The sequence below is a fragment of the Punica granatum genome, chromosome 2, assembly GCF_007655135.1.
Source record: "Punica granatum isolate Tunisia-2019 chromosome 2, ASM765513v2, whole genome shotgun sequence".
In the NCBI taxonomy this organism is placed as follows: domain Eukaryota; kingdom Viridiplantae; phylum Streptophyta; class Magnoliopsida; order Myrtales; family Lythraceae; genus Punica; species Punica granatum.
This window is the reverse complement of record NC_045128.1, coordinates 32,312,068-32,328,116: the sequence shown is the minus strand read 5'-3', so window position 1 is coordinate 32,328,116 and position 16,049 is coordinate 32,312,068. Positions and strand designations below refer to the sequence as shown.

The following is a 16,049-nucleotide window of genomic DNA, read 5'->3' as shown; positions in this document are numbered from 1 at the left end:
TCTACAGTACCTATGTCCAGGCCGTAAACCATAGCGACCTGCTGGCGTAATTTGCCACCTCCGTTTGCACTCAACTGTTTGCCTGTTTCTAGCCTCTAGGGCTGCCCCATGGGAGAGCCCATCCGAGCCGCCTCCATGCTCAGCCAAGAGGATCGAGCTTTGTGGCTGCGAGTTATGGCCATTTTTGAAGGGTATACTCTAATCGGTAATCGCTTTGATTGATATTAAAAATCAACATTTTCAAACGACATTTTGATATTCATGAACTAACCAGCTCTAGCAGCGAGTACATAGTAAGGCTTGACGCTTACCGGTGATCACTTTGACTTGATATTAACAATGGACATTTTCGTGTTATTCAAAGCACAGCTGGGCCTATTGGGGACCAGGTCTCTTTTGCCTATTTATTGGACTCTACATGTAAGCTCATCTTCATACAATATCAAGCATACAATTAATCTCATGTTCTTTTATTAAAGAATGGGATCAAATTATGAAGAAATTTTGCCATTAATATATCCAAAGATGACAGGTAACGAGTGTTGCGCATGATTTCGGTATAACAATAATCGTTATTATCACAAATACAGGAATCGTTTCATGAGACAATGTATACTCCAACAACCCCATTAAAATTACGGGAGCCCGAGGTAAGCACAACGGTAACACAATGATGAATCAATATGTCAAGGACAGGATTGACGAGGCACCAGGGGACTTACCGTTTACGCTTTGTATAATCTTCCCCATCTTCACAGGGGGAAGTTCCCGGTCAAGCGAATGTGATCGAGGGTGCATCTGAGACCATACTTGTTTACCGCGGCATTAGCATCCCGGAAGCCTTTCCCATACGCAGGTGAAGCATCGTGAGCGATCTGATGCATGAAGAACTCCCCGAGCTTCTTCTCCACATCAGACTTCCCACCCTTCTTCGAAGATGATGTATACGATGAAGAAGATGAGGCTGTGGAAGTAGAAGGGGTGCTCCTGTGCCCTGGCACCACTTCAGACTCAAGCCACAGGTACGAGAGCACCTGACAGATTCCTTCTTCAACTTCGGGACTTAGATTCCGGTACCCTGTAACCGAGGATTGTGAAACTCGATGGAAGGAGAACCCTGTGGGGAAGTGAACAAAGGAAATGATTTTTGTGAGCAGCATTTTTTTACCTTTTAGACGTAACCATCCGTGCATTAGCTCATGGGCAAGAATAGCGCCTGTGAGCAATCTGCTCAAAGGAAAGTTAGAGATATCGTGAGGAATATGGCAGGAAATGATGCATGCAAATTAACAAGAAAAGGGAAAGGGAAAAGTATTGAGAGCATTAAGATCAAAATCATAAATTATTTGGCATTTTCAATCAAAAGAAGCTAACTCAAGTGGGATCATAATAATCCCCCCAAGTTTTGTCATGTGACTTGGGAAGAGCAGCAACTGTATATAAATCATGCAACAATTTGCCAAGATAAAAGCATCGACAAGTTTTCTACAGTTTCCAATTCAAGGACAAGTAGAATCTCTCAATCTCCTGCATATTGGTAAATGCCAATTTGCACCGGCAAAAAATTGGCCATAGCCTGGTAAGTTAAATTGACATGGATTCCTTCTGCAACATTATATGATACTGCATGAAAAGCACCCCAAGGAATTCACATTACCTTGGAAGACCATAGAGAACCAGAATGGCTGTGACTTCACATCTCCGGGTCAACTTGTGGGGATGTGTTCTCATTCCAACAAGCTTGTGGCCTCCAAGCCGTGGCCGTTTAAGGATCTAGATTGATGCATAAGCAATAACACGAGCAAGATAAACACAATGAGAAAATGTTACTCATAAACCTCCTCAAAATTTGATGAACAGATTAAATGATTATCCAAAGCCGTACACTGGTGACAGTCTGCTCCTCAGAAAGACATAAACCTCTGGTCTCAGGCATGTGATGGTTGCCCTGCAAAAAAGAATATGGTTAAATCAGAGAATTGCCAAGCACCGGCAGTAAATACCATAAAAGAATTCTGCTTCTTACGTTTTTTTCCCCAACAATAGCTTCATTAAGCGCTTGTCGTTCAACAAGAAGCATGGGAATTTGCTGATCCAGCTTCATATTCATTCCCTCGTAGTAGTCTCTGATTGCATGGTAGAGAGGTTGACAATCACCCGTGTCCATTATAGAGGATTCCATACACTCCAAGCATAGACTCCGTCCATCTCCAAGAGAGATGTATCTTACTTTCCACGACTTTAAGTAGATAAAAAGGAAAGAAACTACATGAGTTTCAGTAGATATGCACACGTATTTGATTGCCTAGATGAAACTTTATGATCTGAATATTTCACAATGATTTCTTATCACAGCATACCTCTAGACGCTCACAACTGCAACAACGAGCCGTGTTATCATGCTCGTGTGATGGACAATACTTTTGAGACCAAAAGGGGTGGCATCTGTACTCAATCAGACCGGCTCCATTAGTTGGGATCTGCAGAATCAAAAGATTCGAAGATTGTTGAAACCCAAGTGAATGAATGGTCAATATATACGTGAGTGGCAGTATATATTAAAGTAGTAGCGGGCAATAGATGAAACTCTTGTTTACACCCTGAAGGCGGGATAAGTTGAATATACTTGAGTAGGCAAAGAAAGAATATATTCTTACAAATTGATGGCAAACTTCACATTTTGGGTGCGTGAACTCCTTGAAACAAGTCTTGTGGTATGGATCCCTTCCTGACAACGAAAACTTAACCAACAGGCAAAAGACTAGTAAGAAATTTGAAGTACAACCGGCGAAATTTATTTATGTCTGTTTTAGGATGAAATAGACTTGGGGGAAACAGCCGTTAGAAACCAATTACCTCATGTTCAGTTATCGGGTATCCACAAGCACGACAGCAGAAGCACTCAGGATGAAAGAAAGTTCCCAAGCACCCCAAATAGTTGCCGTAGCCGATATCTCGGTGGCACCCTCCACATAATCTTATACAAAATAGATCAAATTTAATATTCCAACCTTGAAAACTCAGAGACTTGGAAGCCCAAAAAATTATCTGAGTGGGGCCAAGTTAACCATCTAATATGATTGAAAGTTACCTGTATCCCACTCTGGGATAATGCTGGGCAGGAACATATGGTGGATACGAAGGTAAATTTGAACTATCATGACTGGCAGGGGCATATGGAGGATATGATGGTAAATTTGAACTATCATGACTGGCAGGGGCATATGGAGGACATGAAGGTAAATTTACGTTATCCTGTAGTGCCTTAGCTGCATCTTCATCATTGTCTGCTCGCCGTCGGAATCCTGAGAACAATTAAACATTATGTGATACTGAAGCAAATCTTGGCTCACTAGGAAAAGAGAGTGCTCAGTTGCAAATATGATATCTGATCCTGTCAGTGCCACGAAGGACCTACCATTTTGTCTCCTTAAATCTTCAGCCAAAGAAAGAGCAATTGCATGATCGAGTTCCTCCTTTTCCTTGTCAGTCCTAGGACAATCATCCTAATGACATCAATGCAGTTAGTGCACCTCTCCTTTTGTTTGCTAATAACCCACCATAATTTCAAACTTTAATATTTCAGGTATTATTGTCAGCAGTTTCCAAATTTATTCTCATTTTTGTTCTTTCACGTGAGCATAGCATGTCCAGAGAGGATAGATAAGGCATGGAAAAATCTTTGAATGTGCATGCTAAGCATTTGTGAGCCCAACAACATGTTCCCAAAAATGCAATCAACCAGTGAATTAGGACTTTTATGGAATTTGTTAGTCATAACTGAGTGGCAACGAAGTTCCATTTCTTTCCTATTAAACAGTTATAGTGGCAAAACTATTAGAAGACACCCAGAATAGTTTACCACTGCTCTAGAAGGAGCACACCAGACCGTGTTCTCATCACCAAGAAATTGAGGATAGCGTGCTCCCCCCCCTCGACTGGATCCACCCTTAAAGAGTTTACTCAGCCACTTCATAAAACGGGATTTTCTCTCTGAAGAAACGAAATTCCCTGCATACATATTAGAACAGGAACAACACCATACAGATTAAATCACTCCATTACCATAAGAAATGACCAGATAAGCCTCTCATAGATCACTTTCCAACATTGTACCATTTGATCAATTACAACTTTCAATACCTCCCAACTAGTGCCTTTGGACATCAATGTATAATAAAAGCAAAATAACCAGTAGATAAAAACTTTGATGGCATATACCAATCCACATGGCCAAAACCGAATTAACGGGCAAGTTTATTGTTATTGTTAAACAAAATGCTATGTGACGCATGTGCACAAACACAACAACACATTACTTATGTTTAATTAAGTCATCAGGAAAATACGATAAAAAATGGCTGGGCTATATGTCTTATAAAACCCCTGAGAAAACTTCTGTTCGCATACTCTTTTGTTTGTTCCTCTGATAGAAGGAGATGTGAATGATTAGCTTAAAGACAACTCAAGGGAAGCCTAATCAAATTTATTCTTTTCTTTTAATAGATAAGCTAATCGAATTTCAAAATTCAATGGGAAAGGTATTAAACTTGTTAACCTCAATCCAATTTAAACATAAACATTTGCTGATAGTAGAGATCGAACGGATGAAACCATCAACAACTGAACAAATTTTTGAACCTCACTATGTACATAGCTTAATAAATATGATATTTTTCTAACATCCCATCAAAATCTCGGTCAAGCATAAGATTATGAAGCAAATAAATGAGTGGAGCATTCCATCGAACATGCCCCATACAACAAACAAGACAGTAAGAGATATGAATCCGTGAGTCATCGTGTCGTCTCCATGAGAAGAAAGCTGGTCTCACCATAGATACAGGGCTGCGCCAGATGATTGATGGTCGGCGGCGGAGGAGGAGGAGGAGCCATGAGCTGAACAGCAAAACCACTCTATAGAAGCCGATGACCGGCGCGAAAAGGGGAGGTGGGAAAGGAGAAAGGACAGAAGAGAAAGGGAGGGAGGGCAATGGATCGGAGGGAAAGAAGAGCTGAGAATTGAGCATCGTTAAAAGAGGGAGACAGAGAGAGAGGAATCTTCGTAGGAGAGATGATGGCGTTGGGGTTCTCTTCTCCACTTTTGAGTTCAGATTCTTCGCTTGAACAAAGGGAAGTCTTTCGATCTCAGTTTCGGTTTCAGTTTCAGAAGAGAGAGAAAGTAGAGAGAGAGAGCGAGAGAGAGAGAGAGAGAGAGAGAAGAGAAGAGAGAGGGAATCTCCAATATTTGAAAAGACGGACCTTTTATGGGGGCAAAGCATGTAGGCTGGAATCTAGCGGTGATGTCCAAAGCAACGGCGGGAAATAATCTCCCGTGCCAGCGGTTCCTATTCCTGTCGTCTTACCTTGTCGTGCGTCGTGTCATATTTTTATGTAGCATTAATCGGCACGAGCAAATAGATATTTCTGAGTTGTATGCTTTTAGCATGTTGCCCTAGTGGCCTGTTCGGTAGTCGAATCTAAGGCCAGATAGGATTTGAGAAATCGTCGTCATAGGCTTATACTATACTTTGGTGGACGACAAGATAGGATAAGAAATTGGACATGACGTGATGATTTATTAACAAAATAATCGACTTGGTGTGCGGGATTGGAGGGGATTAGGATGATAATTTGATTGTCGAGACAGGAAAAAGCCCTCATTGACTTCGAATTAAAGAATGATGGCGACTCATAGAAATCTTGAAATTTTTTTGGTACGACGATTTGTAGTCCGTTAAAAAAAAACGTAATGAATGTATATTCACTACTCGTGAGCCTGGGTGGCAATAGCACGTGGTAATTGCGTGCTCTCAGATAATCATGCCGCGGAGTACATCACCCCGTATGAGCTCTAGAAACATGTTCACATGTTACTCTCCTTATTCTAGGTTGGTTTCTGATTGTCAAGACTCGACTTCAAAGCACGTTTACATACAACATGGTTCAGTTCAGAATCAAGTCCAATATAATCGATCGTGTAAGAAATGGTGGTGTGAGAGGCCTTTTCGGGGACCAAGGAGATCAGAATATCTTATACGGAGAGGAAATTGTGACGTGGAAATGCGTGGAATAGGAGCTGTAAGGCTATGGCGAATATCTTTTTGGCCATTTCATTCCCTCTCGCGTTCTGCATTTGCTTTTGCAATGGCTGCTATGCTTTTATTTTTTCTAGTTTAATTAGATGGAAAGGTTCCTGCATATTGCCCACGATGTTCCCCTAAATTACGGATGTGCCAGGGTGGGCCCTTCCTCCAAGGCCGCCAATATATGAATGTAAGGAAACCAAGAAGAAAAGTAGACCGGCCCATATTTTAAGGCCCAGACCCACAAAGATTTTTTTTGGGCCAAGATCGGATGTCTCCGAAGAGACGAGATGCAACCTCTTGCTTGATAGAAATTGAACTATTAACACATTCTAATTATAATATCAAACAGTAATGGTGTGGAATGGGTCCGTTCCTAAAGGTCGGTTTGCTGGCACCGCTATTAGCACGGTTACTCGATCTGCAGCCGATGATTTCTTTGGGTAAGACCGTATGATCACCTCCACGGATCTGTCTTCTAATTCGAAGAACTTACTCATGTCAACGTCCAAGATGATGTTGATCAATTTGTCCTTCTGAAATTCCACGAACCCAAACCAGCAAGGACCACGAAGCTTCGTTCTGGGCTGCGAGTCAATCTTCTGTTAGCTCCCGTTTTCTCTGCCGTATTTCTTTTTTTTTTTTCCTTTTTTTTTTGCGCCAATCCAAATAAAAACTAGCAATCAAACAAAATTTCTTACTCGGCACAATGTCCCTTTGTTTTCGTTGCTTGGCTGAATTAAATACCACGCAATTGATCTTTTTTTTTTTATTTTGGAAATAAGGAGGTTTTTTTCTTTTTTAACTTAAGCTTGTAAAACATCACTAAGCTACATTTAAGCCCATTTTCGGTCCGAAAAACCGAGCTGATAGATTGTAACATATAATCTCTTATAAAGATATATATTTGTTTATGTCTTTCCATTGTGAGACAACAACTTCTAAGATAATTTGAACCATGCAATTATACATGAATCCCATCACCTCTTTAATCAACCAGCGCGAGGATAAGGTTGAAGGCTTTCTTTTCGAAGGGGAAAGTGAAAGAGAATTACTATAATTCACCGTAAATGATCAATAGATTTTTTGTAACCTTAGTTTGTACACGAAATTGTACAACTAAAGTTACTATAATTATATATATATATATATATATATAAAGTCATTTTTATATATGTATAACAAAGTCATTTTAAATCCTCTAAAAAAGAGAGGCATTTTTAATGGTTTTAGACTACAAATAGTTTTTTATTTAATAGATGAAAACACATAATTTTATTAAAAATATATATGAATAAAATGATAAATTTTATTGTACAACACGTATTCTGTCTTTTTCACTGCATAACAAATATCGCAATAATTTCACCGCATAGTACGATATTTTGAAAATTTTTTACCTCACAGCATACCATTAATTTCCACCAATGGGTGGATGGAAAGCTAATGTGACATTATTTTTTGGGTCGCCCGTGCACATGTGGACATTTGTGGGTTGGAATTAATTTTTTAATAAAAATTTCAGAAAAAACTGAAAAAATGGTAATAAACTCAACTCTAAAACCAAACACATTTTTAGCACTTTCCTTAAACTCAAGAAATGGATCGGCTCAAGGTTTAGAAAATGATAAATCCACTTTGTTCATAGTATGTGTGTTAGGTTTCTGCCCTGGGGACGATGTAAAGTCATAATGGTAATTAAAGTCCCTTTCTCATGTAGGGCTTGACTGGAGAGTTAATCCTTGCGATTGCAGATAGACGGTACTATAGCAGAGAAGCTCTTTCCCTGTGGTTCTGACTAAGCTTTCGTGGCGGTTACATTGTCTGCAGGACCTTCCCCGCACGCATCTCCTCCTCGTAGAAGGTTCTCTCTAACAAACTTGCTCCACCCTCGGTTCAGCATACCTCTGGGTCTGTGTTTTATGTAGTAGTTGAACTTTACGAGCCACAATATGCCCAAGTGTCTCAGTGTCATGAATTGTAAATTATTGATGCCATTAGTATTCAATAATTAGAGAGGTACACACTGCACAAGTTTATGTTCGTAGCACCAATGTGAATTATATATTAATACCTCATTGATGGTTTTGTTGATAGATGATTTCGGTATATAATTATAAACTTGTATTGCTGCTATTATGTATGTTTCTTACCTGAAAGGAGAAGATAAGCAGTTGAAAGTTTTCGGTTCGGGAATCTTACCATGGTTGCTTTCTTCATATATGTTTCTCTAATTCCAAGTTGAAACCAAGGCAAGGATATTGCCCTATTGAAATTTTCTGCTTCGGGAACTAAGCGATGATTACTCCCACATGCAGCCTCTCTTGCCTGACCTGCATTATATAAAAAAGAGTAGAAATAGTTTGTCATCTTCGACACGGTTCAAAGCTATGTTTAATCATTGAGAATTCATGGAGTCCAAAGCTCACTGTTCGGGACCCTGAGAGTCACCGACTCTGCCAAATGCACTGCACCTCACGGATGAAATGCTGAGGGATTTTCTACAGGGAGACTTCAGTTTATTTACTTAATCAGCAATGGGAAACCGAAAGAAGGAAATGCTCTAAAAGAAAAATCGCGTTTATCATTAGTTTGCGCACCAAAGGGACCATATCTTGAGCACCTTCATCAATCATATACTGTGATTGTTGAGTTTTTATTCAATGATATGGTCCAACATCCATAATATATATATATAGTAAAGTAGAATTTGTACATCACATATTAAATGAATTTAATATTAGATTTTTAAATAATTATTTTTACAAAGATAGTATGTGGAAGCAAATTTAAATATATGTATATATCACATATATGCATATTTTGTTACTATTTTGGGATGTGACTGTTATTTTTATCTTGATTCTTCAATGAACGAGAATGTGATCATGTGTGCTTTTATTTGGAACTTAATTCAGTATCAGTACTTTTTCACTGCTAGTTTTTGATAATCTCCATCGAATTGATAACTCTCGCTTGAGGTGTATCTTTAGGATCCATGCGTGTCCAAGTACCTCTGATCGAATTCAATTCCTTTTCTTTTAAATTTTCAGGTCAAGACATCCTTGAAGGCACCCAAGGTCCATGTCCCAGTTACTGAGATTGAAACTTTGGGGTTGCAATCGGGGGCCCCATGAGCGAAATTGAAAGAACTTAGCCCATGCTAAGTACAAGGTTATTAAATTTAATTATTTGACTTTGAACTAAAGTAATAAAATATAAACTATCAAGAAAAATAATTTCATTTCTCGTTAAAGTCCAGAGTCAACTTGTCGAGTTCGAAAAATCTAATTTTTGATTAAGTTAGTTTGAATTATAACTTAAAATATAAAAATGGAATTCAATGGAAATTGACGCACCAGAGGGGAAAAGGGTTAAGAGGGAAGAGCGTGGGGGTGAGTGAAACAGAAAGATGGGGCAAAAATATAAAAATGATTAGTTATTTAAGTAATATTATCTTTATAACCTTTTTTTGGTTAAAAGGTCCATGAATCTATATACTAAAATAGAATTTTTAAATATATAATAAAAAAAAGTCTCATATAAATATCGGACATGAAACATATTGATTATTAGACATACGCTACTGCGCTACACACTCTTTGAACTAAAAATTATGGAAGATATAACTCTCGCTATTTCGGGAGATTGAACATTAAAAGTTACTCTCTTTCTCTCAACAAGTGAGGTTTTCGGGACTCGAACTTGCGCTCTTATATTTACGAGATTGAAGTCGCTTATCATTCAATCAGGACTTTATTAGTTATCATTATCACCTTAATTTAGTGGATGCATGATAATGATAAGAAAGAAAACTTCCGAACTTAATAATAATAGAGAACAGTACATAGATAAAATTAGTTTTAGTAAATTTGGACCCTGCTTGTAGAACCCCGCCGGGTATCTCACGGAATGCTGTCTACGGACTCGGATCCATGCGCGTAGCCAACTTGAGAGAGTGAAGACTTTGACAGAGTCTTCTCTTCGTCAACCACAGCTGCTCTTATCTTCATTCTTAAGGTCCTCTCCTCTCTCCCCAAAATAAACCGGAAATCGGGATGGATATGGGAACTTCACTTCTGACTAAGTCGAAGAGTCCACTTACTATCGAGTCCCATTTCATGCACCCAGACCATCCCCTCCACCTCGTCGACATAGACGTCGACTTTGAGTGTGACGGTTGCAATGGCCCCTGTCACAGTCGGAGGTACCGCTGCTTCCTCTGCACCGGCGAGCACCTCTTCGACCTCCACGAGCAGTGCGCCACGTGCCCCTCCTCCCTCTCCTGCGACTTCCACCCGATCCACTCCCTCACCCTCGTCGTGAGCCACATCTCGTGCGGGCCCTGTGCTCTCTGCGGGGACGACGTCCTCGGCCTCCACTACACGTGCAGCAGCGGGCCCGCCAAGGGCTGCACCTTCAACATACACCCGCTGTGCACGGAGCTCCCAACGAGCGTCCACCACGCGCTGCACCCCCACCACCTCCTCACCCTCCAGCCATCCTCCTCTGGTGGCTGCTGCCTGGCGTGCAGCTGTCCGTGCCTCGACCGCTGGCGGTACCGCTGTGCCCCATGCGGAGTGGAGGCACACCTCGAGTGTGCATTCGGGCAGAGCCCTCAGCAGAGGCAGCGGGCAGTCATGGGCCAACCTGCAGCAGCGACATCGCCGGTGTTCTCGTATTACCTGAACGGGTGCTCCTATGTGGTGCCCGCTGGGGTCCCTAATCCCTATACAGCCTATAATCCCTATGCAGCCTATAATCTCTATACAGCCTACAATCCCTATACAGCCTATAACTATAATATGTACCAGCCGGCCCTTAATTATTATTATTATCAAGGGCAAACTGGGAATTATAATCATAATTATCAGCAGGGACAGCAGCAGCAGCAATGGCCAGGATGTTCGACTTCGTCAAGCAGCAACAGTGGGTCGAGTATTATGGGCAGGATTTGCTCCATTGTAGGCACTGTTGCCCTTCAAACAGCAACCGCAGCGATCATCGGCGCCATCTTCTAGCAATGGTATATATGGGCATAAGGCTATCCCCATTCATGCTCATATAAGGGGGAGAGTGTTTTGTGGTTGTTCAGTCAGATCATTCGGGTACCGGGATACAGCACAACATTTCTAGATGATTGATCGTGATTTGGATCTGAAGAGACAAGACAATCACACAGGTTGTGTCTAGCTATCTGACATAAATTTGGTCGGCTTTGGCCTCATTGGTTTTATGTGTTCCGTTATTAGTAGTCTATATGGATATCCTGAGAGTTTCAACATTTTTGGGAATGTCATGCCATGTTAGTGATTACATAAATCTTTCCTTGTCTTCTCTTAATTTTTCCCAAATATTTACAGGAATTTCGCCAGATCTTCACATAGAATTTTCTTGATATTAATTTTGGCGCACTTTTTTTTTTGCCCATCTCTTTGTAAAAGGAGATATATAGAATAGTTATCATCATTCCTATGGCATGAAAGTACTAGCTGCGGGCCAAGAAAACTTTTCGATCATGTTCGCCGATTCAACATCCACGCAGGCTAGATTAGATGAATATTGATAATCGAACAAGGTCGAAAAGGCTTCATTTTCATGTTTCCCTTGGCCATGGTGATTTTAGACATTCTCCTACCATTTAAAATTATTATGCAAGCTAATTCTTCTTAAATATAGCTAGCTAGCTGGCTATATATAATTTGATTGCATTGTGAGTAGTTGTAAAACTAAAACCTTCTAGAGATCATTTATGTAGTATTAATATATCATTACATTTCAGCAAAAAATCAATAAGTACATAAATATACTGTGGATATATATATATATACACACATATTGTGAGCAAGACTAGATTAGAATGGTCCACACCCAAAAAAAAAAGTTGACAAATTCTTCTTCAAAGTGGGGATAATTAAATGTTACTAATTATATATATCTTAATGAGGATAAATTATATATTAGCTCATAAATTACCTTATAAATGACATTTTCTATAGGCGGATTGTATATCACAAAGATATATAGCCTATTTAATGTTTACAATAATCTTTTTTTATTTTACCTAGCAAAAAATATTTTTTTTATTTTATTAATATATTAACAAAAACCACCGGAAAAATTTAGATGTAAATTAAAAATCATTGTACAAATACGCCATAAATATTTTAAGATTTAAATCGATATGCTTAAGAGAAACATGATACTATGACATGCTCGTATATACGCACTTTATATTTTACCCCAAAAACGAAAGCAATTTAAATGGAAAATTAACATGTAAACAAAATATTAAATTGCATTTGAAGTGAGATATAATGAATAAAGTAAATGAGCTTTTTTCAGTATTAAATTGTTTCGTTGTACCGTAATATAGTAGTATAACCTGAAAACAAACAAATTGCATGTTTCTTGAGATACATGAACATAAACTTAAGAGTTTTCCCAGCATTGAATTGTTTCGGAGTGCTATAACATGAATTATAACATAAATAGTATCAGCTTTGAACATTCTAATTACAATGTCCATCACATAAACGTAACAGCACAAGTTTCAGACCTTTCTATACATATATATTTCTATTTTCATAAAATTAAAATACTTTTTATCTATATTTGTTCATATGCTATACATATTGATTATTACTTTTCAATCATATAAAATTTTCCAAAAGGTTACCGCGCAATTCTTTGATATATATAAGTTGTTTAGCTAGCCTGTGTGATTGTATTTTATGGACTCAAAAGAACCCTAGACCTGGAGATCATTTATTTATACATATTTAAATTAATATGTACCTAGAGTTTACCGAAAAATAACATATGTAGGCATGGTTATATAGTGATGGTGATCGAATAGATTAAATTTGCATACTTGACTAAATGTAGTATGTATCTTTCTGACAAATTCTTCGTAGTTTGGTTATATCATCGATCAATCAAGATGCGGTTTAACAAAAAGTACAAAAAAACCAAATGAAATGGTGACGTAAATTATGATATGATGATGCCGGGTCGTCGCGTATTTATTAATACCATAACTTTTACAGTTTTGACCGAATATAAACTAACAATTAAAATCAATTACCTTGGACCTAGAGAGTAATATAAACAATTAATTATTTATTAAGGGTTTTATATAAATCATGCAACAATTTGCCAAGATAAAAGCATTGACAGGTTTTCTACAGTTTCTAATTCAAGGACAATAGAATCTCTCAATCTCCTGCATATTGGTATATGCCAATTTGCACCAGCAAAAAATTGGCCATAGCCTGGTAAGTTAGATTGACAACATGGATTCCTTCTGGAACATTATATGATACTGCACGAAAAGCGCCCCGAGGAATTCACATTACCTTGGAAGACCATAGAGAACCAGAATGGCTGCGACTTCACATTTCCGGGTCAACTTGCGGGGATGTGTTCTCATTCCAACAACCTTGTGGCCTCCAAGCCTTGGCCGTTTAAGGATCTAGATTGATACATAAGAAATAATACGAGCAAGATAAACACAATGAGAAAATGTTACTCATAAACCTCCTCAAAATTTGATGAACAGATTAAATGATTGTCCAAACCCATACACTGGTGACAGTCTGCTCCTCAGAAAGACATAAACCTCTGGTGTCAGGCATGTGATAGTTGCCCTGCAAAAAAGAATATGGTTAAATCAGAGAATTGCCAAGCACCGGGAGTAAATACCATAAAAGAATTCTGCTTCTTACGTTTTTTTCCCCAACAATAGCTTCATTAGGCGCTTGTCTTTCAACAAGAAGCATGGGAATTTGCTGATCCAGCTTCATATTCATTCCCTCATAGTAGTCTCTGATTGCATGGTAGAGAGGTTGACAATCACCCGTGTCCATTATAGAGGATTCCATACACTCCAAGCATAGACTCCGTCCATCTCCAAGAGAGATGTATCTTACATTCCATGACTTTAAGTAGATAAAAAGGAAAGAAACTTCATGAGTTTCAGTAGAAATGCACACGTATTTGATTGCCTAGATGAAACTTTATGATCTGAAAATTTCACAATGATTTCTTATCACAGCATACCTCTAGACGCTCACAACTGCAACAACGAGCCGTGTTATCATGCTCGTGTAATGGACAATACTTTTGAGACCAAAAGGGGTGGCATCTATACTCAATCAGACCGGCTCCATTATTTGGGATCTGCAGAATCAAAAGATTCGAAGATTGTTGAAACCCAAGTGAATGAATGGTCAATATATACGTGAGTGGCAGTATATATTAAAGTAGTAGCGGGCAATAGATGAAACTCTTGTTTACACCCTGAAGGCGGGATAAGTTGAATATACTTGAGTAGGCAACAAAAGAATATATTCTTACAAATTGATGGCAAACTTCACATTTTGGGTGCGTGAACTCCTTGAAACAAGATAGGATTTGAGAAATCGTCGTCATAGGCTTATACTTTGGTGGACGACAAGATAGGATAAGAAATTGGACATGAAATGATGATTTATTAACAAAATAATCGACTTAGTGTGCGGGATTGGAGGGGGTTAGGATGATAATTTGATTCTCAAGACAGGAAAAACCCCTCATTGGCTTCAAATTTAAGAATGATGGCGACTCATAGGAATCTTGGAAGTATTTTTTGGTACGACGATTTGCAGTCCGGTAAAAGAAAAAGGAAAGCACCATATCACGAGAATGTAAGGAATGTATGTTCACTACTCGTAAGCCTGGGTAGAAATAGCACGTGATAATTGCATTCTCTCAGATAATCATGTGGTGGAGTGTTGGGCCGGTTTCTCTCCTATATGGAGAATGATGAGGGCGGGTGATGGAAGTAATCCCACATGAAAAAAATTGAGAGGAAATCCATAGGTTTATAAGAGATAATGGTCTAGCAACCCATTGGCTTAAGCTTTTGGGTTGCGGATGGGCCCGAGTCTCAAGTAAGCCCATGGATTTTTCCCAACAGTGGTATCAAAGCCCAAGGTAACGATCCTGGAGAAGTGCACACGCTATGCGTGGAAACCCACACCGCGCCAAGGCCCGAGTGTGGAACTCGTGGCTAGTGAATGGCCTAACAATTGGTATCCGAGTTCGGAAGTAAAAAGCCCGGCTCGAAGTCCTCCATATAGTCCAGAATGGGGGGGAATTGTTGGGCCGTGACCTAACAATTGGTATCCGAGTCCGGAAGTAAAAAGGCCGGCTCGAAGTCCTCCATATAGTCGAGAATGGGGGGGAATTGTTGGGCCGGTTTCTCTCCTATATGGAGAATGATGAGGGCGGGTGATGGAAGTAATCCCACATGAAAAAAATTGAGAGGAAATCCATAGGTTTATAAGAGATAATGGTCTAGCAACCCATTGGCTTAAGCTTTTGGGTTGCGGATGGGCCCGAGTCTCAAGTAAGCCCATGGATTTTTCCCAACATGGAGTTCATCACCCCGTATGAGCCATAGAAACATGTTCACATGTTACTCTCCTTAATAAAATTCTAGGTTCGTTTCTGATCGTCAAGACTCGACTTTGAAGCATGTTTACATACAACATGGTTCAGTTCAGAATCAAGTCGAATGCAATCGATAGTGTAAGAAATGGTGGTCTGAGAGGCTTTCTCGGTCCTCTCGGGGGATCAAGGAGATCAGAATATCTTATACGGAGAGGAAATTGTGATGTGGAAATGCGTGGAATAGGAGCTGTAAGGCTATGGCGAATATCTTTTTGGCCATCTCATTCTCTCTCGCGTTCTGCATTTGCTTTTGCAATGGCTGCTATGCTTTGATTTGGGAAATTCTCTTCTCTCTCTCTCTCTCTCTCTCTCTTTCCTTTCCTTTAAGTCTGAAACCCGAAAAAGGAATTTTTGCCGCCTAATTTTATTTCTTTTTCTAGTTTAATTAGATGGAAAGGTTCCTGCATATTACCCACGATGTTCCCCTAAATTACGGATGTGCCAGGGTGGGCCCTTCCTTCAACCGTG

General features: G+C 39.4%; 3 protein-coding genes across 4 annotated transcripts; 1 reads left to right on the top strand and 2 right to left on the bottom strand.

Annotated features, from left to right (window-relative positions):
- Positions 1-489: 489 nt before the first annotated feature.
- On the bottom strand, positions 490-5,245 carry LOC116195811 (protein DA1-related 2). 2 transcript variants are annotated; one of them, XM_031525175.1, is made up of 12 exons: positions 4,836-5,245; positions 3,863-4,011; positions 3,419-3,506; positions 3,092-3,305; positions 2,857-2,977; positions 2,658-2,741; positions 2,361-2,480; positions 2,027-2,239; positions 1,886-1,948; positions 1,658-1,773; positions 1,169-1,227; positions 490-1,078 (listed from the first exon to the last, which is right to left on the bottom strand). In XM_031525175.1, the coding sequence occupies exons 1-12, from the start codon at positions 4,894-4,896 to the stop codon at positions 753-755; spliced, it is 1,614 nt and encodes a 537-aa protein (XP_031381035.1). In that variant the 5' UTR covers positions 4,897-5,245; the 3' UTR covers positions 490-752. The 2 variants fall into 2 exon arrangements, with proteins under 2 accessions (XP_031381035.1, XP_031381036.1); XM_031525176.1 differs by having other exon boundaries at positions 3,863-3,993.
- A 4,899-nt stretch (positions 5,246-10,144) lies between these two features.
- LOC116193876 lies at positions 10,145-11,107 on the top strand. The gene has a single exon (XM_031522620.1). It carries the CDS (start codon positions 10,145-10,147, stop codon positions 11,105-11,107), a length of 963 nt encoding a protein of 320 aa, XP_031378480.1.
- A 2,333-nt stretch (positions 11,108-13,440) lies between these two features.
- Positions 13,441-14,519, bottom strand: LOC116193875 (protein DA1-related 2-like). The gene is made up of 5 exons (XM_031522619.1): positions 14,445-14,519; positions 14,148-14,267; positions 13,814-14,026; positions 13,673-13,735; positions 13,441-13,560 (listed from the first exon to the last, which is right to left on the bottom strand). The coding sequence occupies exons 1-5, from the start codon at positions 14,517-14,519 to the stop codon at positions 13,441-13,443; spliced, it is 591 nt and encodes a 196-aa protein (XP_031378479.1).
- Positions 14,520-16,049: the final 1,530 nt, after the last annotated feature.

What these genes read in the sequence shown, in the direction of transcription:
- LOC116195811 (XM_031525175.1), bottom strand. Translation starts at nt 4,896, where the DNA reads ATGGCTCCTCCTCCTCCTCCGCCGCCGACCATCAATCATCTGGCGCAG. An exon ending in ACCCGATAACTGAACATGAG is followed by an intron (nt 2,742 to 2,856) that starts GTAATTGGTTTC and finishes CTGTTGGTTAAG; the next exon opens with TTTTCGTTGTCAGGAAGGGA. An exon ending in GTTCTCTATGGTCTTCCAAG is followed by an intron (nt 1,228 to 1,657) that starts GTAATGTGAATT and finishes TCCTTTGAGCAG; the next exon opens with ATTGCTCACAGGCGCTATTC.
- LOC116193875 (XM_031522619.1), bottom strand. Translation starts at nt 14,519, where the DNA reads ATGACGACGATTTCTCAAATCCTATCTTGTTTCAAGGAGTTCACGCAC. An exon ending in GTGAAGTTTGCCATCAATTT is followed by an intron (nt 14,268 to 14,444) that starts GTAAGAATATAT and finishes TTGATTCTGCAG; the next exon opens with ATCCCAAATAATGGAGCCGG. An exon ending in CTATTGTTGGGGAAAAAAAC is followed by an intron (nt 13,736 to 13,813) that starts GTAAGAAGCAGA and finishes TCTTTTTTGCAG; the next exon opens with GGCAACTATCACATGCCTGA.
- LOC116193876 (XM_031522620.1), top strand. Translation starts at nt 10,145, where the DNA reads ATGGATATGGGAACTTCACTTCTGACTAAGTCGAAGAGTCCACTTACT.